Here is a 26,709-nt window from a genome sequence, read left to right as displayed (position 1 = left end):
AAGGCAGATGCTGAATCCTTAGATGCTGTTTGCAACATATTATATACCTACTGTTAGATCTGAAGAAAGGTGTTTTTGTTCTATAGTAGAATTATTTATTCAGTGTAGATTATTATCTGGTATCTTTTGATGCTGAACCCGAAGTTCACAACTCCCGTTATATGTATGGTTTTTTTTATCACACTAGCATGTGTTTCATTGTAGGTTAATTAAGGTTATTTTTTTTAGTCAGAACGAATCATGGTAGAAAATATAGTCTTTGATTGTTAATATCCTTTAATGTATATATGAAAAGGTAAACATAATGAACAGTGATCAATGAAAGGTGAAGATAACAAACAGTGATCAATGAAAGGTGAAGATAATGAACAGTGATCAATGAAAGGTGAAGATAATGAACAGTGATCAATGAAAGGTGAAGATAATGAACAGTGATCAATGAAAGGTGAAGATAACGAACAGTGATCAATGAAAGGTGAAGATAACGAACAGTGATCAATGAAAGGTGAAGATAACGAACATTAATCAATGAAAGGTGAAGATAATGAACAGTGATCAATGAAAGGTGAAGATAACGAACAGTGATCAATGAAAGGTGAAGATAATGAACAGTGATCAAGGAAAGGTGACGATAACGAACATTAATCAATGAAAGGTGAAGATAATGAATAAATATGACATCAATCTCATATCTCCCATATCTCAGTTTGTATAACACAAAGTTTGTTTGAAACTAAGGCCAGAACAGAAGAGGTTTCTGATCAGAAATGACAGAAAATGTAAGGGATTCCTATGTTTTGTGTTCTTATTGTAACAATGGCTACATTAGCATGCCAAATAGCTCTTAGGCTCAAGTGAGCTTTTCTGATTAAGTTTTTCTCTACATACTCATGTAGCGGAGTTTCGAGTTTTGTTTAATTTACTTCATGACCTGTGAAGCCACAAGTTTTATATACATATAGGTCTACAGTTGAACTTCAGTATCTTGAACATCGATATCTCGAATACCATTGGTATGTCCAAGTGAGTTAGAAGTCCTAACTACATTTTCTTTGTGTATTTTAACATCAGAATCTTGAACCTTTAGATATTTCAAATTTTTTTCTTGACCCCATTGAGTTTGACGCATCAAGGTTTGACTGTAGAAAAGTTTAGTATGTCAGATTCTGTTTCTTTTTTTCCAAAATGTTCTTTTCCAGAACAACAGAGGTACAGTATGTCCCATTCTGTTTCTATTTTTATTTCTCTGTCACATATCAAGTTGACACTCGCTGTGTAGGTTCTTTGTCTTTCTTACAAAAGATTTGCCACTTTATTTGAAATTTAATGCTAAATATGGAAGGTACATAACTTGTCAGTGTAACTTCTCCCCCAGTTTTCAAGTGAGGACATTCTTATTTTACAGAGTGTTTGTATGGGTGTTCAAGATGTGCATGTGATTTTGATTTTCTTTCTCTATTTGTTTTTTTTTTTGTTGTTGTTTTTTTTGGGGGGGAGAAAATAACAGATTGTTGCTGAACTTATAGTCAGTTTTGAGGAAATACTACGTGGTTTGTCCATTGAACTCCTCTCAGGTTTCAAGCAAAGGCCTTTGTAAACAATTTGAATGGGTATTGCAAGGAATTTGATTCCCAACAATTTTCTTATTTTCTTTGATGCTTTGAAAAATTACAGGTTGTTGAACTTAGTCAATTTTGGGGATCTTTTTTATGCACAGAGCTCTTGATTTGTGTATTTACCTCCTGTCTAAGTTTTTAAGCTAGGACTTTTTATTCATTCGATGCAAAAGAAACTATGTCACATACAGCTAGATGATGGCCGATGCTATCTTAAATAAAGTTGAACAACTCATGGCATTTTGGCCATGTTCGCTCAAATCAATGTAAGAAAATAAAACTCCTTAAGAAAAACACCATACATTATTAAAGCTTGTGACGGACGTATTGTGGATGGTTTCTAGTGCTTTGGTATCTTTACTTCTGTGTATTTTAAAGAAATACATTATGCATGGTTATTAAAACTTATGTAGCCGTCTACCAGAATCCTTTACGTAAGGGCCAAGGGTTCAGTCTTTCTGATGTGGCCCAAATGGGTTTGTAGTGAAAATACATTTTAACTTTTTATTTCCATGCATTTTGAAGAAATACTGTGTGCATGGTTATAAGAAGCAGGTAGCTGACTACTAAAGTTGTGGAAGTCCCTAACGCTAAAACAGGGGTTCATACTTAAGGGTGGGGCCCAAGTGGACATGTAGTGGAAATGCATCTAATTTTCAAAAGCCATCTTCTATGTATCATGACCCTCTACCAAAATTGGGGAATTCCCTACTCCTGAATAAAGGGTTCATATTCTTACTGCAGGGGTGTGATTTTGCCTCTTTTCAGAAGAAATCCTCTGAGTGGCTCAATTTTCGAAGAAATGGACACTCTGGTTTTGATTTAAAGTGACAGAAAGTGATATTTTTCCAGGTAGGGTGAGGTACGTGTTTTCCCTCATTTTTGACCAGTTTTCCTCTGATTTCGGAGGAATCAGTCACAGCCCTGCCTTAGGTAGCTATAGAGCTTAATAAGTTAAAAAATGCTGATGCTTTTCTATCTAGTTAAATCTTCCTCGCCCCTCTAGTGCATTTACATGTGATATCTCCCTCATCGTTAGGAGACTAGACTCCAAAATTTTAGCTTGAAAAAAAGTCTCCTGTTGGGAGTCGAAAATCTTCCAGATCCCCTCATTAAGACCAAAATTTGAAATGATTAAAGAAGCCATTTGGCGAGGAAGCTGAGCCCAAGTGTTAGTTTGATTGTCCAGATTAGGCGGGTATGGGTTATCAGCTGATCAGAGGCTTGTGCTTGTTCACTACATGGCTATAATTATTTGGTTGATAAAGTAAATAATTGCTTTGAATGTGCTCATGTACTACATCTTGTTTTTGAAAAGGCATTTAGGCCCCCCCCCCCCCTCTCTCTCTTGTACCTCCAGTCAACTTGGGGTTAAAAATGGGAGTAAAATAAGTAAAATCATACATTCTAACTGACTAAAAACTTTCGATAAAAAATCGACCAGAAATGACCTGCATTTTGGTGACCAATCTCCTGGTTTGGATCTAAGACTATCGCATATAAGTTAGTGCATTGTGACAAAATGCTGTATGTTGTAAAGAATGAAAAGACTTTGAATTCATGACCCCTGAAATGGAATGAGTATTGATTTTGGTATGATGGTGTGTTCAAATCCAGCTGGAATCATTTTACGTTACTTAAAATACCCCACATCTTGTTTTGAGAGATCAAGATTTATATCTTGAAAACAGGCACCATTACACCCCCCCCCCCCTTTAGTTTGGTATTAAAGTATCCATTCTTATTAAACAGGTATGAATGACCCATCAGACATGTTTTTCTCTGCGTGTGTGTGTGCTAGCTTCTTTAGTAAATAATTTATAGCAGAATAACAAAATTCTTTATTTTGGAGGTTTTGTTATTCTGAAAAGTGGCATAGCTCATATCTGAAAGTCATTTTTCATAAAGAAAAGTTTGTATATTGTGGAAATTGTTATCGGTAGAGTATAATCATTCATCCAGAAACTTCACGGTTGTGCTGGTGTCACTTCCATTAGTCTTTTGAGCTTCTCCGTTTTACAACACTGTGTTAGCTATGCAAGATTTGTATGATTTTTACCAGGTCTACAAATATTAGAAGAATAATTCTCAGGAATGATGAAGCCAGCTTTCTTATGTTTATTCCATTGATTGTTAACTGCATTATCTTCAAGCATTTCACCTGTCAGACTTGAGAGAACTTGAAGACAGTAATTACAGCCCCTTCCCAGAATCAGTCCACATTAAACAAATCATAACAGTCCACCATGTACAATATTTAGCTTACTTGTTCAGGTAAAATAATTTAACCTGCTGCTGAAGATCGAGGTATCTTTTATTTTCAGAATTGATATGCATTATAGTTTTTAGAAATGAAATTGCAAAAACATTCTTTGTTGGAAGGTAAAGTTTTTAGCAAGTGATCTTTTCTGATCGCCTGTTGTCCGTCGTCTGTGTCCGTCCGTCTGTAAACTTTTTACATTTTCGACTTCTTCTCCAGAACCACTGTGCCAATTACAACCAAACTTGACCCAAAACATTCTTGTGTGAAGCGATTTCAAATTTGTTCAAATGAAGGGCCATGCCCCCTTTAAATGGGAGATAATCGCAAAAATACAAAAATTGGGTGGGCTCATTTTAAAACCTTCTTCTCAAGAACCATTGGGCCAGAAGAGCTGAAATTTACATGAAAGCTCCTGACATAGTGCAGATTCAAGTTTGTTAAAATCATGGCCCCTGGGGGTAGGATGGGGCCACAATAGTGGATAAAAGTCTTATATACAATTATATAGGGAAAATCTTTAAAAATCTTCTCAAAAACTACTGGACCAGGAAAATGGAAATTTACATGAATGCATTCAGACATTGAAGATTCAATTTTGTAAAAATCATGGCCCCCGGGAGTAGGTTGGGTCCACAATAGGGATCAAAGTTTTACATGCGAATATATAGGAAAAATCTTTAAATATGAGCCAAGGTGACTCAGGTGAGCGATGTGGCCCATGGGCCTTTTGTTTTAATTTAATTTCCATAGTTTTCAGTAAAGGGTTTTATTTTAATTTCCATAGTTTTCAGTAAAGGGTTTTATTTTAATTTCCATAGTTTTCTCTAAAGGGTTTTATTTTAATTTCCATATTGTTTTCAGAAAAGAGTTTTATTTTAATTTCTATAGTTTTCATTGAAGTGTTTATTTTAATTTCCATAGTTTTCTGTAAAGAGTTTTATTTTAATTTCCATAGTTTTCAATAAAGTGTGTATTTTAATTTCCATAATTTACAGGAAAAAATTTAATTATTTTAATTTCCATAGTTTTCAATAAAGTGTTTATTTTAATTTCCATAATTTACAGGAAAGAGTTTTGTTTTAATTTCCATACTTTCCAGTGAAGGGTTTTATTTTAATTTTCATAGTTTTCAGTAAAGGGTTTTATTTGGTTGCAATATTAATTAATCCAGTGAATAAAATTCCTCCAAAAGATCATTTGTATCATGTGCAAATTTTAATGAAATGAAGATTTTGCAAAAACCCATGATGTCACATGAGGGTGGAGCTACCTTAAAAGTTACTTTGATGATTTGATCATTCTATCTGAGAGGAAGCTTTGGTGAATATGACACTATCACAGGCTATAGTGATGTTTTGTAGACATGGTTGGCTGATGAATTTGACACCAATACTGGGGACATTTAGTTTGACCGCATTCAGCCACTTTGGTTATTATAAGAATAGAGAAAAAAAAATCTAAGACCTGATTAATATGTATAGATCTTCACAGAATTTATGGTAGGAGAACATATAAATGGAAATCAGGAATTAAAGATGAGCCGTATATGACATGATAGCAACCTAATTGTGGCTTGACTGCTGCCTTTATCAGGTCACATTGACCAGGCTTATTGGAACATTAGTTAAAGAACAGTATGCAGTGTTTGACAATTAGTTTTTCACTAAACTTGTCAGAAGGATCTACTACATTCTAGGATTTAGTTGTCCTGCTGATTGGTGGCTGTTCCAGCTGCAGAAGTGACAGGGGGGAAAAGTATGGGAGGGGGCTTCCCTTTCAGGGGAGGGGAATGTGTCAAAGTCAAGATGCAAAATCGTGCATTTCTAGTAAATTTTGATGCTAATAAAATTTTAACTGATTCACACATCAAACCACCCTATGCTTGAATCACGGGTATCATTTATTATGAATTAGGAGTTTTAAATGCAGTAGTGATGCGATTGCATTTGAATTAGAAAGCTTGATCAAAGATTATTCCATTGTATTTAACAACGATATATATCAAAAATGAAAGTAGAAAGAAAGCATGAAATTAGAAAGAAACTTTTTCAATTATTTTATCACACCAGGGTTCTAATCTTTTAGAAGTCCATTGGACTACTTATAAATGATATTCAGATAGTTCGGAACAAAAATTTACTAGCCTCGGGCATGCACCAATGTTAGTGTCGAACCCAGGTATATATACATTTTGCAGTTATGCAGGGAAAATCCTCCTTCTCAGATTATGGTTAAACCTGGTACATAGTGAACAAAGTCATGATTTTAGCTATGTTTATGAACAAATTATTGTGACAGTATTCAACTCATGTACAGCATTGTATAAAGTGAAGTGCCTACATTCTCATCAGGAGCTATCATAATTATAACGCCCACAGAATGTAATTCAAAATCAAATCAGAGATTTTCTGTCACACAGTGCCTTTCAGAACGGTAATCAACTGAGGTATGGCCTGAAGTTCGAAAGTAGCCATTCCTGCTTACTTGCATCTTCTTCATTCGTTTTCCTAACATTGTTCCAAACTCCTGTCGGAATTTGTCATTCAACCAGCCGTACAAAAAAGGGTTGACACAGCCTGAACTCATTGCAATGATTTTCAGAATCAAATCGGTTAATTTGTATGCAGATCCAAGTTGGGTGCTAATGTCTGGACAAAAGTATGAAAGTATGCTGAAAATTTGAAAAGGCAACCATGAAATTGTGAATGTTGTTGTGATTGCTATTAGAATTCTTGTTGTTTGATAGTTCTTGCGAGTTTCCTTTCGTTTGATTGGACGTTTTTTCAGAACCTTGTAAATTTGGAAATAAAGCACAGAAATGATGACATACGGTATGAAGAACTGTAGAACAAATACAAACATTGTGTATGCTTGACTCGTTTTCCACTTCCAGTTTTCAATGCAGAAACTTTTTTCGATGATGTCATGAATGAAGGGTCGAAGGTCAATCACTTCTTGACTTTGTTCTGTATGAAGAATGATTGGAATGGAGCACAGCACAGAAAAAATTATTATAAAGAATACAATTATCATGGCCATTTCTATAGTCAGTCGCTTGCGAAATGGAAACACAATCAGAATGTATCTTTCAACAGCAATCATAAGCATAGCAAGGGTGGACATAAAAACTGGAACAGCAAACATTGGAATAATAATCTGGCACAAAACTGGCCCAAATGACCAGTAATCGGTCAACCCATAATGCAATTGGAATGGCAGATTAAATGCACAGAGCATTATGTCAGAGAATGCCAGTGTGGATATAAAGATATTTGTGACAGTGTGAAGTCTTTTGTTGATAATGATCACTATAATCACCATCAAATTCTCTATAACCCCCAGGAAGATGACAGCTCCAAATAGAATTATTATGAAGATCCGCCAGCCCTTATCACGGAGAAGATTAGGCATCTCAAAGTCAGATTTCTGAAAGTGTAAATCCATAGGCCAGTTCGAAATATTCCAGGATTCATTTCCAGGGGAGATGGAGAAATCCATAGTCAAATTTGGTAGCATCCAGTTGTCTGTCATTTTTCAGTTTCAGATAAACTAAGGATAATTTTTGGTGTCTCACAAATTCAGCACTGACAGTTGACCTTGACCTTGCTTGTTATCTGTCTCAAACTACCTCTTGTTTTGATCCATCCTTCCTAGTCTAATCAAATTTAGTTTTAACTTTTCTTTAAAATCAATTGTAGCTAAATTTGCTTCCTTGCTCAAGATTGATGAGGAGTGATCAATTAAAAAGAGGCCTGTAGACTGCTATATCTTGTCTGTGGCATGGTGTAGGCAAGATTTCTGAAAGAAAGAAAAAATTAGAAATTAAAAAAAAAAATCTTTACAGAAACACAATTTTTGAATTTAATTGGCTGGAAATCAGGAATTTTTAGGACGTTTCATTATCATTGAAATGGAGTTGTCATAATGACATATGATTGCGCCCATGACAAAAGGTCCTTATGGCTTATTTAAGAGAACAAAGAAATAACGTCACAAAGATTTGACGTTACGTAGGCCTAGAGCGCCATACGTAAAGATGCATATGTACATGATTCAAAACCACGTGTTAGATTTAATCATATTTATAAGATATGCACGCTTTAAACCAAACCAAAAAGACAATTTGGAAACAATAGGTTTGAATGAAATATTGATAGAATTTATGATATTTAATTTTAAGAATCTGAATGTTCTGCGACGGTTTCTTTCGGCAGCGGACCGGCAAAAATAAAACATATAGGTAACAGCAGATATTGCAGCTCAATTCCATGAAGGTTCACCTAAGATTGTGTTTATTTCTTTGAACAATTAATCCTGAATGAGTCTGAGGTAAAAAACAATTCATGATTTTCAATACAAAAGTTGAATCCACTTTCTAAAAATTTATGATCCGCCTCGGCTGCGGCAATGTGTACGCTGTCAAGTCGATGTTGAACAAACACTTTGTGATACATCCCCAATTTATTAGGTTATACCCTATCATAATTCATTATTTGTTATACATAATTTACAGAGTAGTAAAAAGTCATGAAAAACTTGAATATTTTTGGGTTTAGAAGATTCTGTATGAAAAATTTGCGCGTCTGGTAATTCTATTTATAAATACAAGAGAGATAACTCTTTGACAATAACTTAGTTACTGAGGTACCCCAAAGGAAAATGAAAGGTGAAGATAACAATCATCGAACAGTGATAAATCTCATAAATCCCGTAAGCAATTAAATAGATAGGCCTAGTTGGGCAAACACGGACCCCCGGACACTGAATTGATGTGTTAATTTAACCAAATATGAAAAGTTCACTTGCTAGTCACATGTTTATTAAACAATTATTAGCAGATGCAAATATATCACATTAGCCAGTGGCGGATTTAATGGGGGCGCAGCCGGCGCGCGCCCCCACTAAAATTTTCAAATTTAAGGTAAATAGTTTAGAAAAATGTAAACGATAAAAGAAGCAATCATATCTTCCACTTTCGGAGAAATAAATGACAAATCTTTTGATTTATTAAATTACTTTTATTGGGAGAACTTCATTTTTTCTTTAAAAAAAAAAAACCCTAAAATTTGCGTCATTTTATTAATTTCGCCCGATCAAATAATGACAAAAAAATAATGAAAAGGACTACATATATGAGACATATTTCACGCCTCATAAAAACTGTAAAATCCAGGAGCTTCCGGGGGCTCGCCCCCTGAGCTCCCATCAAGGTCTTCGCCCTGGACCCATTAGGGGCCTCAAGACGGCCCCACACCCCCTGTCTAAAAAAAGTGAGCCCCCTTTAACCGCGATTCCTGGATCCGCCCCTGTTAGCAGATTTGAAGTCAGATTGTGCAATCTTTGTAACATATATTTAGGATTTATATCTCTTTCCGGTCTTATAAATTCATTTGAAGCCGACATTAAGGGTTTTCGGAAGACGAATAAGTTATTAACACATTTACAGTCATTGGTCTTTTGACGGTTTCTGACACATTTTAGGCCTATAATTTTCCAAAGGGGGGGGGGGGGGGGGCAGCTGGCGGGAATGTTCGGGAAAAAAGAAATTTAAAGAACGCAGAGGAATTTCGAATAATTATTGACAAGCAAGCAAAATTAAAAAAAAAAAATTAAATCATTTTTTTTTTTTAAAACCCACCCAAATGCATGGGTATAAGAACTGAAACCTAAATAGTGTTATCATTCCCTAACTTCGAATGCAAAATATTTGGGGTAAGTAAAAACAAAGAAAAGATTAACTTATCAAAAAATAGGACACCTTCCCCTCCCTACCTCCACCCTGGTTCTACGTGGCTAGATTTTAGAGTATAATTCAGGAAGCATTGATTAAGATATCGAAAACAAATACTCACTGAAAATAGAGAAATTGATTTTTTGAAGAAAAAAAGACAACTACAAAAAAGAAAAATAATGATAAAACACAACCAAAAAAAAAAAAAAAAAATAGAAAGAAAAGAAAATAAAAAAAAATGATTTTGATACTCGTTTAATATTTACCCCCTTTGAAGACTGTTGACAATACATTGACTATCAACGATATCGATAATAAAACATACTTTGGCAATATTTTTCTCATTTGTAAGACTGTCTTCGTGTGCTACTTGTTTGGTAGACTGTGCATGTCGGTCAAGTTTCATTAGGTGGGGTTTTGTTCTTTATTTTTTTTGGGGGGGGGGTGTCCTAGTTGTTTTCTGCACCAAAGTGGTTTGTTAAAGAATGTTTAATTACCCGTGTGTGTCAGAGTGTTTAATTACTCATGTGCGTCAGAGTGTTTAATTACCCGTGTGTGTCAAGGTGTTTGATTACATGTACCAGTATGCGTCAGGATGCTTAATTATCTGTGGGTGTTTAATTATCTGACGTGTGTGTCAGAGTGTTTAATTACATGTACCAGTATGCGTCAGGATGTTTAATTATCTGTGTGTGTCAGAGTGTTTGATTACATGTACCAGTATGCGTCAGGATGTTTAATTATCTGTGTGTGTCAGAGTATTTAATTGCCCATGTGTCACTCAGGGTGTTTAACTGACCGTGTGTGTCAGAGGGTTTGTTTTTTTAGAGTGTTTAATTGACCGTGTGTAAATAAAAGTGCTCACTAGAGAGTGCATCGGTGAGGTGTTCACTTCATAAGCTAAAATCCAAGAAGCTAGAGTGAATAAAGCGATATGTTTTACAAATGTTTTAAGTACCATGTAGTGAATTTCTTACAAAAATATCAGGATATTTAAAAGTGTTCAGTTGTAGGTGAGAAGTTATAATGTGTTCATTTGGTACATTTTACATGTTAATGTATGTTGTGTCTCCGTGTGTGTGTGAGAGAGAGAGAGAGAGAGAGAGAGAGAGAGAGAGAGAGAGAGAGAGAGATGTGCATGTTTTTTTCCACTTGACCCCTAAGGGTAGATGTCGTAAGTTTTCTCTCTGTTGCATGGCTTTCTGCATGCTGCACGATTTCCGTGGGTTTGGGCAAATGCGATTACTTTTAACTTTACTTTCGCAGTAAACGAGTGACGTAATTAACCCATCTTAAATGCAGTTATGTTTGAATTCCCCGTTTCACTACCATTTAATTTTTTCTTTACAGACAGAGCATTAATTGTTTACGGCACCAATTAAACTTTTGGCTTTGATTATCATCATTTTGATAATTACCGAGTGGGGTTGATGTATGTATACTGCACCTTTGTACATCATTTTTCGCAGCTTCGGTAGTTTGTCAATTACAACACATTGAATGCCCATTCAATATTTTGAATTTATGTATATAACGTCGGCTATATGATTTGAAGTTTAAACGAAGAAAATATATAGTTTGTTAAATTTTTAATAGAAATGCTACAAAATCTCGTGCTTTACTGAAATCTACATTTCTCCCAGAAGATACTCAGTGAAGATTACCGCTATAAGGCATGATTGCCATTTCTTAAAGTGTAGCTCCGCTGTATTGAGGACTTACATTATTTCCACATAGAATTCTAGTGAAATTAATCGCAAATAATAAAATCAAGATTGGTAAGAATTTTTGCCGCGTATTATACACACGAGCTGCGATTCTTCCTCAATTCTCAGACTCAAAAAGGGGGTGCGTATCAAATAGCAATGCGTATTTTATTCGGCAAAATACGGTATATTTCATGTTTTGGGTTTTTTTTTAAAAACTAAAACAGTGAAAAGCTAATTTTCCTTAAAGTCGTGAGTATCATATGAAAGTGGTGAAATTTATTTCCATTTAAACCCATTAAAAGTGCCTAAACATTTGAGCTTCTTTTTTTCACACAATACACACACAAACAATTAAGGAAATTAAATTAAGACTTAAAACACCTTGTTTATTTCAGATTAAATGTTGTTCTATGGAATGACGCCAAGAACGTCATGACGTTACGCTGATGCTATAGAATATATAAGTGCTTCAAACGCAGAAAAATACGTCTTAGAAGTGAAAGAGGGCTATAAAATTACATATTTTGAATCATCTACCTATTATCTATCAGAATCTGCTAAAAAGTGAAAATGGGTAAAAATTGCCATAAGGGCCCTTTTGTCATGGGCGCAATCATATATGCACCGAGAATATGCTAATAAACAGAAACGTGTCTCCACGGATCTGTACTCTCACTGCAATAAAATGTAACAGGAGATGCAATTGCTGGACATGGAGGAGAGACTTTGAATTTTATCAGCTGTATGAAATATTGTTGCACTATTGTACACATATCTTCATGTTTACCATTGTATTATAAAAGATAATAAAGGTTAGACAATTTGTTAAGGGCATGCATATCAGATAGTCAGGGTAATTTTGAACACTATGTGTTGAAATCTGTTTAGCAGATAGTTTGGTATAGGTGATTTGTTGGGTTTTTTCTCTCACATTAACGCAGTTCCATATTTCTCAGAATTTCTCTTCTGGCACGTGCTACTATGAGAGCTATAGTTTTCAAACACTGCTTTAGAAGATGAATTATCTACATCAATATAGTTTGTATTTCAAAAAGAAATTTTAACAGAAGTTTGGTATTTTCATCAATGTTTTAACATGTTTTTTCTGTGCAAATAAATCATGTACATATTGTAAGATATATTAGATGCTCATTCAAAGTATGCACTGTGTTTATCAATTATTGTGATGAAAAGTAAAATCATTGTGGTTATCATCTGTAACACTAGATAAAGTTCACTGTTGTTCCTGTTACCATTTTTTTTACCTCCTAAATTATTAACTGTCCTTTTAACAATTAACAACACTCAAGTGAATAATTTATATGGAGATCTAATCAAAATTTAGTACATTCATCTGCACACAAAAAGATGTACCCATTCTGTCAAGCTTTTAGTAACAATGACAATTTCGGTCAAGTTTTCTGTTCAGTGTGTTACAAAAGTGCTTAAATGGGAAAACAAATGTTTCTGCCAGCCAAAGATAGACAATAATCAATGTGAAAGTTAAACCCCCGTAATCTTCTCAGATCAGTCTTAACTTCCATTTTCCCTTCGAAGTACCATTTTATGCCTTCCCTGCAAATATTGTTGGGGGAGGGGATTATATACTAATCATATTGTGCATCTGTGTTGCTGTCTGTCCATTCCAATTTTTTTCTCCAGGCCATAACTCTGTAATGGAGAGTCCGTGGAGGCACCAGAAGGTGTGTCAGGACATGGACACAAAGTCATATGGGCAATTTTTATAGGTTATAGACTTTGTATGGGAAAATATAACGACCGAGTTTAAAGCGAGGTCTGTCCGCGACAAAAAACGATGTCATCATATTTCCCATACAAAGTCTATAACCTTTTTATTATATACTTTCAATTTCATTTAGAAACTAACAATAATTTTATTTTTAACAATAACTTTATCGGTTTAACTGAGTAAAAGATGAAAAACACGAAAAATTTGAAAATTAACAGCGTAGAAATTTTATTGTGACGTTATGTTTGCGGGCCGGAATGTTTCCAGGCATATATCGTGTGATATATGCCTGCAAACTTTTAAAGAAAAAAGAAGAGATGAAATTGAAAGTATATAATAATAAAGGTAGATTGGTTGGTTGTATATTGTTTAATGTCCCACTCAAGAATCTCTCACTCATATGGAGATGTCACCATTGCCAGTGAAGGGCTGCAAAAGTTAGGCCTATGTTTTGCATTTTGAGCAGGGAGGAATCTTTATCGTGCCACAACTGCCGTGACACGGAGCTTCGTTTTTTGCATTCTCACCAGAAGGACCGCCCCATTTAGTTGCCTAGCTCTTGCGACAAGCAAGGGCTACTTAGGACCTATTCTAACACGGATCCCCACAGGGACTATCAATGGTAATTTTTTTTAATCTTTTTTTTTTATTTTCTAGGCTATAACTTATATAGCAACACAGATATTAGAAGCACAAGCAAGACTCAATTAGGTGATGTGTCATGACCTTGATCCAAGGTTAACTGCTATTTGGCCAAGGTGAAAGTCACCAATCGCAATAGAAATTTTAATTTGGCCATATAATATCCATAGGGAAACATTAGAAGAATCAAGATCATATTTGGTGTGTCATGACCTTACACAAGGTCATTTGTCCCGGGACAAAGTAATGTGGAATCACCATTCTGGTTTGTAGCTATGTGAAACAGAAAATGAATTTTGTACAAATGTGGCAATCTGTATTATAAATATCCCCCTCTGTGAATATTGTATAGCACAACTTACAAGTGTATCTTCTCCAAAAATAAGAAATAGGATTATGCTCAGCAAAATTTAAGATAGTTGCACAGCAGCATTCTTTGAACAACCCCTTTGCATTGTAATTTTTCACTTTCAGAAACATGCATAGAACATACTGCTAAGGGATTAAAATGATTCAAATAGTTTATAGTAAGGGATGCATGCCAGTGGTGGTAGAAAAATGTAAGTCATGAACTCATAGAACACATGGATAGCTGATACACAAGATAATTTTGTCATTTTCAGGTTAGGAAACTTGACCCTTTTTGGTCACATTTGGATTTTTGGGATTTAACCAGAATTGAAAAATGTTTAACCAGCAGGGTTAATGCTAATCAGTTCATAATGAGAGAAAAAAGTTGTTGAAACATTGCATGGAGCATACATAAACAACAAACATATATTGCTGATTCCTTATTTTACGGGAGTACTTATTATAGCGAAATGACTTGTATAATACGTCAGTTCGCGTGAACATGAATTCGCGTGTCGTCTGTTAATCAAGATATCTTATCTGCATTTTAGCAACAGAAAATTAAAAGTGAGTAATTTTATTTCGTGAGTGATACATCATGAAATTCCTCCTCATATTCAGGAATCTACCGTAGCACATTGGAACATATAGAACAACAAACAAAACAAAGCTGTCGATGTTATAAAAGTACAGGACACCTTTACTTGATAGCTTCAAGTGTATATAAATATACTACACAAACCAGCTGGCATTGTAATGAAGTGCTGGTATTGAAACTTAATTAGTTCACAGTATTTTTGAAATAATGTTGTCAGCTGTCACTACAAGCTTCCTAACTCCAGAATAACACTACTGTATAGCTATAGCCAGCTCTAGAAAATTAAATAGTTTCAAGTTTGAAGAAATTATTTTTGTAGGACTGCCTTCTACATGTAAATCTCATGACAATTAAGCAAAAACACTACATAAATATTCTCCCATTTTCTCCTTTAAATTTTGTATTTTCATTTTTTTCTTCAAAATATCATTCGATTCAAAAATGATTTTAATGTTGTTTTAAAAGCACAGTATTTTAATGGGTGTATGGGCTAAAACCTTTTGAAGGAAATATTGAGTGTAAAAAATAAAAGGATTTGTATATGAACTACCTCTAGGGTACTTGCACATTCATCAACCTTTTCTTCATTTGTAAGAGAAAAATATGTTAGTTATTTCTGATATTTAGAATAGCTTAAAGCTAGCATGGTTGAATTATTGGTACATGCAAGTAAGAGTGTTGACTCTTGATCATTAATAATATAGAATGAAAACAGTATGCAATGCATGTGCAGCACAGATGGTGTACATCTGCACTGTTGGCGAGAAATGATACTATTAATTATTGTCTTCTCGAGTCATGAACTGCACAAAATAAAAAATAATGTTGCTGTTTGCCAACACCTACTTGAACATCAGCTCATTAATGTATGTTCTCAGTCTGCTAGGGAAGTGATCATCCATATTTAATTGATTAAATCATCTTCATCTTAATGCATTTACCTAGAATTGTCTGTTTAAGGACAATATATTTTACACATGTCAACATTTCTTCAGTAGAAACATGAAACATTGTCAGCTTTTAGTAAGGTGATTCAAAACGGCAATCATTTATGGTAATTAGGCAGCAAAGTGTCAGCAGCTCAATAACTGAGGGCTGATTACAGTTCATCAGAAATGTGTGTTGTAAAACTTGAATTCTGGACTTGGATGGTCTTGTGACATCACAATGCCAAACTAACCAATCACGTTCAAACAAAACAGCCAAAGCTGTTCATTGACTGTTCAGCACTCAAGTTTTTAGATGCCTCTAAGTTGTTTCCGTCTAGAACTCTTGTGCATTGTAATGTAATGTATCTACACAGTGTGGGACAGAGAGGCCTTTTGCTACATTCTTTAATGTATTAAAAAATGTTCTCATATATTAAGTTTAATCCCCTGATTTGGTTGAAACACCAACCAAGTAAGTAATCAGTATTTAGGATGTAAAGAAATATATTTTAAAAAAAAGCTTATCGTGACATGATATTGCTCACTCTTACTATAACTTGGATAGTACTCACCAATATTTCATTGCTCACTCTTACTATAACTTAGATAGTACGCACCAATATTTCATTGCTCACTCTTACTATAACTTAGATAGTACTCACCAATATTTTATTGCTCATTCCTACTATAACTTAGATAGTACTCGCCAATATGATATTTTATTGCTCATTCTTACTTTTAAACATTATCTGGCTGAATATGAACATCAGCTAGGAAATGTTCACCGCTACAGCCCTACCATATCTAAGGGCGAATTTGTTGCGCTTAAACTAGTTTTAGTTTCGAATCAGTTTAGTAAACTATTCATTTGTTTTTCGAACTAGTTTTGAACTAGTTTAAAACCAGAACTGTTTTTTTTTTTATTTGTTTTTACCAAAACTTAAACCAGTTCGTTAAACCAACTAAACCGCCTCTGGGGGCAGTTTATTCAGTTTACGAGAGAGGCGGGAAATCAATCCAGCATGGCGACGGCATCACCTGTGGTTTTGAAATGTGCGGTATGCAGTTTCGAGTCGGAGATTATCGGGGACTTTCAGAATCATTGCTGCAAGATATTTTATACTATTTGTCATATGTGTAATAATTTAAATTTAAACTGTTCATTTGTTCCTTCGCTGTAAACGAGATTGAAACCAAAACTCATAAACCAAAACCTTAACCAGTTAATGAGCAACAAATTCGCCCAAAATCAATGCTGTAAAGTTCAGTGATGGTCACAAGAGTTATGAAGACATTGTTTTTGAAGCTGATTTAGGCACGTGTCACAAATTATTGAATCGACTGCAGACCATTCCTACTTACTCTGCTTGTTTATTGTGAGGGTGACAATCGACTGTTTGTCACTCAGAATTAGCAGGTAATTCAGAGTTAAGGACCATTGATGGACAATCTAACCAGTTTTTTACCTGTTGGTCACGACCCTCATTACGCACATGACTTAATTGAACAGTTTTACCTGTGACGATCAAAAAATCTTTCATCGACTATCTTTGGTTTTTGAAAATTTAAATTTGTTATGCCCATTTTTAAAATACTCTTGTCACTGTCCAATTATCGGTTGTAACTGAATTACTGTAAATTAATTGCTTTAATTGCATGGTATGATAATTTCAGATTTTTTTTTAAAAGGGGACAATCGCGATGGTTTTAAATTCATGTTATAGGAAAATGTACTTTTAATATTCTGATTATGAAAGCATGGAATCATTTGTAATATATTTTTCACTTTGCGTTTAATTCCATAGAAAGATGATAAATCGTGCATATAGTGAAATTAAAACCATGATGTTGATTTCCCATTCTACAGTGTCATAGGTGTTGAATTACCTTTTGAGGAGTGATATTTTCTAGCATTTATGATGATTATTGAGGAAAATAAGATAGGTGTTAATAAAAGTGGAGATTGTAAGAACATTTGGGTAAATATGAAGCATATGATATTCATGTGGTGTTGGTGGCTGCTATTGGTTACATGGAACACTTTACACCTGGAAAGGAGGGGGAATCCATAAAAACCTGGTACAGTCTGTCAGATTTAGAACACTCTGACCTGGAATAGTCTAAGAGAGGCAGTAAAAACCATTTATGCATTTTTTTTTTCTTTTTTCCATGAATAAAAGATATCAGATATTGATTTAGTCTTTTGTAGAAGGAAGGTCATTTAGGACATCTCAACCAATAGCAAAGCTTGTAATACCAGACCTTTGTGGAAGGTCATAATGTTCAAATCCCAGTCTGCACATATGTGATATTACTGTAACACAGTTATTTTAATAAATATTGCGTAAAAATCTGTAAAACTGTGAGCTCAAACAAATGTATGATCATCAGAAATACGGAGTTCAATACTGACATGATATGCTCTATATAAAATGTGTTCACCATAAGTAATAACCTTGGCCCGAGTTTGATGGAACACTGAAATTCCTTTTTGTAGAATTCAGTAGGTGTACATTATATAATCTGGGCCTGATTTTTATGGAATATTGACTTTCCAAAATGTATGGATCCTTTAATGAACGTTTGCCTGAAATAGATATAATCCATGGACTGCATTTTCTGTAAGTAAGGAATTAGCATACTGGAGAGTTTACCACGTCCATTATAACCAGTATTAATTTTACGAAGGTACTCAGTATTCATAGTAGGGGCTTACAATTCAGGATCAAGCACCTGCCCCCCTGCCAGAATGTGATCTCATCAGAAGCATATACTGATATGTCACAGAACACTAGTCAAGATTGTGACTGTATTTGTTTTTGTCCTGTCTGTCATTCTGTCTAAAACTTTAACCTTGCTAATAACTTTTGAACAGTAAGTGATAGAGCTTTGATATTTCACATGAGTATTCCTTGTGACAAGACCTTTCCATTGGTACTAAACCTTTTGACCTTGATATTTGACCTACTTTTAATTTTTTTTTTTTTTACATTGGTCATAACTTCTAAATGGTAAATATTAGAGCTTTCATATTGTACATGAGCATTTCTTGTAACAAGATCTTTCAACTGGTACCAATATATTTGTCCTTGTGACCTTGGCCATCTTCGGAACTGGCCATTATCGGGGGCATTTGTGTTTCACAAACACATCTTGTTCATATACATAATACAGCTTGGATTCAAAAGTTATAACATACCAAAAGTTTTCCCTCTTTTATTCTTTAAGTGAAAAAAACAATTCAAGTTTTTGATAGTTGCAGTGACTGTAATATGCATTAGTAAATACATTGTCGAATGAGACATTAGAATTATCTTTTTTGATGAGTCAGTATAGTTTAAGAATGTAATTGACACACTCTATTTAATCAAAGGGCACTTTTAGAAAATTCTATTCCTCGACACAATGATGATAAATCAGCTGATCCTGAGCAGGTACAACATGGGAACAAATGTTCAAGATTTAAGATCTCGCATTACTTTCACAAGATAATGAGAACAAAGAGACGACAATAGTGATTTAGTTTACAAGCTTTTGTATGATGATGTAAGAATAGTTATAATTTGTTATATGATTTAAGAATTGCATGAATGATTAGAAACTCGGTATTCATATTTTGAACTGGAGAAAAAACATACGAGAGATGTATCCCAAACTCGCTCAAACTGTCAACACTCTATATGTCCCTCTTTAGCTTCAATTGTCTCTTCTCTTGAGTGAGCTTAGATCAATCTTTTGGGGTTATTTTCCATATCACTGCTACAGCCTTTACCACCATGTAGAGAACAAAATTTGAGGCACTTAATTCACTCTAAAGCTGACAACATACCAATGTGAGTGAAAGCTTCTTGAATGGGAAGTAAAACAACAAACAGAAAATTGCAAATGTTTCATAATGGGGGAATTACCAGGCCACAATGACTGCGTAATTCTGGTACACTGAATTTACAATACAGAAGTATTGGAAAGATGGAAATACTGTAGACTATGAAGACCTTTGAAACCTGAGCTGTATTAATTGTTGCATGTGAATCGTGTACACAGGCTTCTAGATGTTATAACATGTTGGGATCCTCCAGACACTGTTGTTTGAAATGAGGAATTTGTGCTGTGCATGTGTAAATTAGTGACTGGAAACTGATGATTGTGCTCTGAGTAGTTAGTGACTGTGAAACTTCCTAAATAAATACATAAACTGAAAAAAATCTTTTGTATATATATGTAAGGTACAGTTCTGTATTGTTCAAATCAAGTCAATTACCTAGAGATATTAAAAAGGAAAATGAATCAGTCCCAGGATGTTGTAAATATGCAATCCGGTTACTATAAAATCTGAATGGTCAGACTTTAAATTTCCAGATTTGACTCAACCTTCGATCTCTTGAAGTTTTGATATCAAGGTCCTTTGAACTTTAAGTTACAGTCCCTGAAATGTTCTACTTTACCATTATCGCTCACCATGCGTTCACCGTTCGCTCACCGTTCTATTGATATTATAAAATAGATGTTTCTATTTTTCATGTATACATGTATCTGTATATGTAATACTGTAAATAATTTACATATGAAATTTTCTTTTGTTTGTGCATGATTGCTACGTGCATTGATGTGAAATTTATGATCATTTTCATGAGAAGTATACATCCAGTATTTGCACAAAAATGAACAAACAGATGTATTCATATATATATTCTCCACCTGATTATAAAGTAAGTACAATCCAAGGGGAAAATCTGAAATATACCAAATAAATAGACCATTTTGCGTTCACCAAATGCGTTCACCGTTCGCTCTGCGTGCGGTCACCGTTCAAGTGGGAAAGTAGAATGTTTCAAGAACTGTATTGAGTAGTTTGAAAATTTTAGAGGGAGATTATGCCAAAGCCACATCCATGTGAATCTGCCCCTCAGGCCTGCCCCCTTCCAAGTTCCTTGTTACATGCAAGGTAGTTAATCAACTCCTATTATTCCTCACTATAGATATAAAAAATGGGGTACATGCCAAGCTGCATTTGTACTCATTTAGATCCTGGTATCTAAAACTTGGACTCTTGGAAGAAGACACTGAAAAGGATACAAAATGATAGGTTTGGAGAATAGCTAGGACACAAGATGATAGGTTAGGAGAACAGGACAGAAGATGATAGGTTAGGAGAATAGGACACAAGATGATAGGTTAGGAGAATAGGACTCAAGATGATAGGTTAGGAAAATGGGACACAAGATGATAGGTTAGGAGAATAGGACACAAGATGATAGGTTAGGAGAATTGGACACAAGATGATAGGTTAGGAAAATGGGACACAAGATGATAGGTTAGGAGAATAGGACACAAGATGATAGGTTAGGAGAATAGGACACAAGATGATAGGTTAGAAGAATAGGACACAAGATGATAGGTTAGGAGAATAGGACACAAGATGATAGGTTAGGAGAATTGGACACAAGATGACAGGTTTGGAGTTGGTGATCCTGGCTTGGATTTCTTGTAAAAATCTCAAACTAATGAGTTAAAGTTTTCTTTTATTTGAGCAGTCAAAATCTGAGCAAAATCTCAGACTTAAGTCCAAGTTTCGACTCAGATTTCCCCCCAAGAAATCCAGGCCTGGTATCTTAAGACTTGAACTGTTGGAAGACATGGAATAGGACACAAGATGATAGGTTAGAAGTTTGCAAGGTGATACCATTCCCACCATTTTGTTGCCCTCCAATATAATTTATCAACATCACATGTTTTGCGGTCATACATCACTGAGAAGCAATGAGAATGGACAACATATTAGCAAGAGGCTGGGATTAATGTGTTTCATGTTTGTCAACGTCTTATTTTCCAAACTATTACAGAATGACAGATAAATATTACATGATGCTTTGCAGAGTACCACCTAGGAGTCCAGGTTGAAGGTGGATAGCATCTGTTTTAAAATCAAATTACTGGAACGGCTCATTGATGAAGATCAGAATCCATCTTTAAATATTCTAGCCCGTTTGGTATAATATATACTTTTGCAAATACGAATTCAATACACTTAATTGAAGTGTATAAATTGTGTTAAAAAATGCCAAAACCCATACCATACATACAATAAAAAAAATTAAGATTCATCCTTGTGAGTATAAATGGAGCTATTTCTAGTGTTAGTATATGATATTTTATTTTAACATGATTGTCTCCTGATTATGACATCCTGAAATGTATCTGCCAACTCTATTTACTCCTGCATATTCAATGTCTATACTTAAATTGTGCATGCATTTTCCTTTGTACAGCACGTTTTGCACAGATAGTTTGCAGTTTTACATGTACAACATACAGTTTGCACGAATTTCCTCCATGATTTACAGGCGCTTGATATGACTTCAGTTTCATGAATTTTTTTTTATAGTTGTGTTTTTATTATGGTGTGTATCATTTTAAAACTTTTAAAAATTATCAGTTATATTTACGTATTAATTTGATTAAAATTGACATCTAAATTTCATACGAAATAGTGAATTGATATCACATACATTTCTACAAGGACATTTATCTCAATGTGCTGTATATAATTTGAACAAAAAGTATAGTTTTGTTTTGAAGACTGTTGTGAAGGGCAACAGGTGACAGGAGATTTTATGATTATAAAAGCTGTAAAAGTTAATACACAGGCGTTGAGAAACAATAAGTCATTTGATGACTGCCCAGATAAAATACGCAAATGAATCAAATGAAATAGAAATGACTTCATTTTATGTGATGTGCAATCATTATTCTGTTGGATTATACTGCGACTTTTTCCACCCTTGCTGAGAGCCATTTTGTTTATCACCTGCCTAGAGAAATAAATTTATCAATATGAATACTTTTCACTTTAAATGCTTCCAGAATGCGCTGCAAACTTTAATAGCAAAAGTGTAAAACAATCTGCACCAAGTGAAAAGAGCTTGTTGGCAGAGTGTGACTTTTTAATTCAGTAGTATATTAGTTTACATTGGAGTCTGTGCTTATGAATAACAGAAAAGGACTGAGAAAGATCCCACGAAGCCCCAAAAACCACCTGTTATAACATGTGTATTACATTTCTAAATTCATGTCTGCATCAACTTCACAAAATTTCTTGATAATGATAATCATTTCAATTATTTTGTGTCACATAGAAAGAACAATATATTAGCAGATTCTTTTTGTCTCAGTTTGTTGATCTTTCTGTCAGTAGTTGACCTGTCTGTCAGTACTTGATGAGTACATTACCGTATATACTCGCCTATAGGTCGGTTCGCCTGTAAATCGGTTGTATATTTTGTAGGCTATTTTGGAGGGATTTGCCAAGTTGATATAACTTTTTTTGAAGAATCGGTTGACAATTTCAAATCAATGCTCTAATGTTTTCAACTTTGTTTCAAATAATATTTTTGTGAAATGCGCTGATATTTATTAATTTTATCAACAAATCAATTTCAATAATATAAAATCATTAAAATATGTAAATACTTGTACTTTATGTATATAATCCTAGAATACATGACTAATACAACATGTCCAGTCAATGTTAATCACGGTAATCGTTGGAGTACGAAGTTGTTTGAAAAATACTATATATTATGCTGTCCAGAAAAATGCTAGTCTTCTTAGGACTTGCCTATAAGTCGGATGTAGAGTTTTGGATCAATTTTTAACTCCCAAAAATCTGACTTATAGGCGAGTGTATACGGTAAGGTACCCACGTCATGGCTTACATTATAACCTCTGCCCGGGGTTATGTTTCAACTCTATTGCTTAGTTTGTCTGCACTGTAGATATCTTAAAAAGTTGCACATGAATTTCAGTAATGTACATCAGTTTTTGAAGGGTATAAGTTTTATTTGGACAACGCTAAAACAATGGTATATTTTGAGATGCATCCGGATATGGATGACTGGAAATGCTCACAATTTTTTTTTTTAGATACTGAGTTAATATTGTGCTGGAGTTAGACCATGCAGTTGAGATGAACTTCTATGTATTAGTAAATCACGAACTTAGACTCGGTTTGCTGTAGTCTAGTAGTTCGGGCTTTATAACTGGGAGGTTCTGGATTTGATTCTCAATTCGAGTGTCATCTCAAACCTAAAACCTCGAACATAGGTAGTGACTTCCTCTCCAAGCACCTGGCATTAAATATGAAGGTATTTCAGATATGACCTTAAAAACAGGTCCACTGTCATGGTAGACATTGGCATGATTAAGAACCCTCACTTCTACGACCTTGAGAGCTACACAATGGTAAGAATTTGTTGTACTTCACCTACAAACGGGTAACGTCTCAATAGCAATGAAAAATTCTCCAACAGGACAAAACAACAAAGCAAACACTGACCTGGGTAACTCCGAGACCAGATCACTAGACTTGTGAAGACAACAAAGCAAATACTGAAGAAGGGGTCCAGAGTTCATTCTTCAAATATGTTTTTTTTTTTTTATCTCTGAATGATGGGGTTGTTGTAGGTATTTTAGTTAATCTCACACTACAAGCCATACATTTTCTTTGATCAGTAGTATTGTAATTAACTGATTGTTTTTGTAACATAATCAACTGAATATTTTTGTAACATATAATTAACTGAATATTTTCGTAACATATAATCAGCTACATATTTTTGAATGATATATAATTAACTGCATATTTTTTGACAGAGTTGTGCCCCTTGACTTAAAAAATTCCAAACATTCCGTTTCCACTCATTATGTCAGTCATGCATTGACATGTTGAATTGAAATTTGGGATATAGATATATCATGAAATACGCAGGTTAAGTACATATATTGGTCCAGTTGGATAACTTTTGGCAGAGTTATGACCCTTGATTGGAGCACTCATTTTGCTCCAACATCAAGAGCTCAGATTTTTTTTCCTTGAAAGGTTAATTTCATTTTAGATTATTATCAATTTTTTTAAATAAAAAAATGTAAAATTATAAAAGGTCATCCTGACAGATGTACTAGCTAGTTGTCAATCATTTCATGTTTTAGAATTTCTGGAAAAGAACTTTAGTTTATATATTTTGAACTTATATATTCTTTAGAGCTTCAAAAGACTGCTCTTTGATAGAGTGCTTTCTGTGTCCAAACCAATCAGCATTTTTGTTTTTGCATTTCTTATAAGGCTTGATAAATGGAAAGAGTTCATATCCATATGAACTAACATATGATAATACTTATTATATATAATTGTACTACAGTAGCTGACATTAATGAAGGCAATCTTAACAAGGTCTGAAGATATAGATATTAAAATGTCGAGTAATATCTCACTGTACTTTTTAACTGTTAAAGTTTCAGATTTTGCCATGTTTTTCCATCAGTCTTTAAAGATTGATACTAGGAAATTCTTGCCCAGTGTTATTTTTGCTCAGATTCATTGGAAAATTAGTGCATCCTGATTTGAATTGGCACCAAAACTTTAATTGCTTAATATACTTCCTAGTAAAGTGTAAATTTTAATTCAGTCAAATTTTAATTTTACCAATGAAAATGAGGGAAAATGTGTGAAAATAAAGCAGGAGCAAAAACTTCTTTTATTTCTCTGTAATTAAGGAATTGATCTGTAAATCAATGAAAACACTAACATGAGAAAGTGTAATTTAGAATAAAATATTAGTATTCAGAACGAGTTGGACATTAAACTCTGATTGTGACAGCTATAAAGCTACTTAAATATTTGTGTTCATCTGTGACATAAAACATGAAAGATAAATGTTAAAATTCCTTTAATATTATATTCCTGCATGCAAGAGTCAATAGAATCTTCATCCTTCATACAGAACAATGTGCCTTCATCTAAATGCTGGAAGTATCTGATAGTTAGGGAAAACCTGTCACTATTCAAATATTTAACGCTCTTTCTGTCGGAGCCCAATGTTTTCTTTTCAAGATTTATGATAACCAATACACCTGAGCTTTTAATCACCCAAAATATAACCCAAAACCAAATGTATGATTATTATTATCTAAATGGATATTTAGGTGTCTTTAAGATTGCAAAGGGAGCAATTTTTTCATTGCACAACATTTATAAATTTGTGGAATTATAGATAATAAAAGTTTTTAAATTCTGAAGAAATAATGAGGTTGTTACAAATTCGCCAATATTAAATACATACCTGTTTCAAATAAGTAAGTAAATTATATCCAGGTAGGAAACAATGTCCTGTGCTAGCCAGAATCCGTAGCTTATTATACCCAGTTGTTGCAAAGGTAAACATTTATTATCAACTTCTGTGACATTAGGTAGGTTTCACAAACCAAACCTTATAGCACTGCATTTGATTGGAATATTGAATGAGTGCAGTTTATTGGGAAGCTTCTGCTGTTAGGCCAGACAACTGTCAATCAACAGAGGAAGCCTATGAAAGATGCGATTGGTCACTTACAGTAGCCGAGTTACAAGGGCTGGGCTATGTGGATAATTGTCTGCTGGTGTCATCTTTTCATAAATCTATTGATTTCTTTTAATTGTATCAAGAGACATCCTGTTACAATTTTTTTGAAGTCACAAGATTGACTGCCCCTTTGTTTTTCTTCATTGGTGGGTGTCAGAGCTGTTGTATAAGTTACTCTTTAGTCAGAACAAAAACTTCCTGGATTTTTTTTAAGGCTGTAGATTTCAGTGAATGGCTGTAGATTTTCTCTTGTGAAGAACAATTCATGTTGTTACCCCTCATTTCACACTTTCATCTCTTTTGGAAAAACAAACAGAATTATTTTTGCAGATCTTATAGTACTCAAATTATGTTACTTTATTATTTTCTCATGGAAGCCTCAGAAATATTAGGTAGACTGAAATATATAACATTAGCTTTTAGTCTGTGCTCAAGCTCACAGGCACATACCCTTATATTGATTAAATAATTAATAAATACGATGCAGAAAAATTACAGGGTGTGACAAAAAAGACCCATATCCAGCCTCACCACGTTGTCTCGCCCAATCAGGGATTTTTTTTTCCCACACTTAGTTGATTTTGCTGCAATTATCTCATGAACTGATGGTGCTTCAGCTTGATATGAAATTGAGAGAAAATAGTGAAAGTTTTTAAGAGATCATTTACTCGGGGATTCTGACCTACAATCATTATTATCTCATTAACCTATTCTTGAATAACA

The 26,709-nt window shown here is 34.2% G+C and overlaps 2 protein-coding genes across 2 annotated transcripts in view; one reads left to right on the top strand and one right to left on the bottom strand.

Annotated features, from left to right (window-relative positions):
* The window catches only part of LOC125650225 (cleavage and polyadenylation specificity factor subunit 2-like), a 118,476-nt gene that overhangs the window by 24,897 nt on the left and 66,870 nt on the right, over positions 1 to 26,709 (top strand). The window lies entirely within an intron of this gene.
* On the bottom strand, positions 6,140 to 25,946 carry LOC125650226 (neuropeptide F receptor-like). The gene is made up of 2 exons (XM_048878341.2): positions 25,708 to 25,946; positions 6,140 to 7,677 (listed from the first exon to the last, which is right to left on the bottom strand). The coding sequence occupies exon 2, from the start codon at positions 7,408 to 7,410 to the stop codon at positions 6,277 to 6,279; it is 1,134 nt and encodes a 377-aa protein (XP_048734298.2). The 5' UTR covers positions 7,411 to 7,677; positions 25,708 to 25,946; the 3' UTR covers positions 6,140 to 6,276.

The sequence above is a fragment of the Ostrea edulis genome, chromosome 5 (assembly GCF_947568905.1).
Source record: "Ostrea edulis chromosome 5, xbOstEdul1.1, whole genome shotgun sequence".
NCBI classification, from domain to species: Eukaryota; Metazoa; Mollusca; class Bivalvia; order Ostreida; family Ostreidae; genus Ostrea; species Ostrea edulis.
This window is presented reverse-complemented; position numbering and strand designations above follow the sequence as displayed.

Bases quoted from the DNA above. Each gene is read 5' to 3' on its own strand.
- LOC125650226 (XM_048878341.2), bottom strand. From the start codon at position 7,410: ATGACAGACAACTGGATGCTACCAAATTTGACTATGGATTTCTCCATC.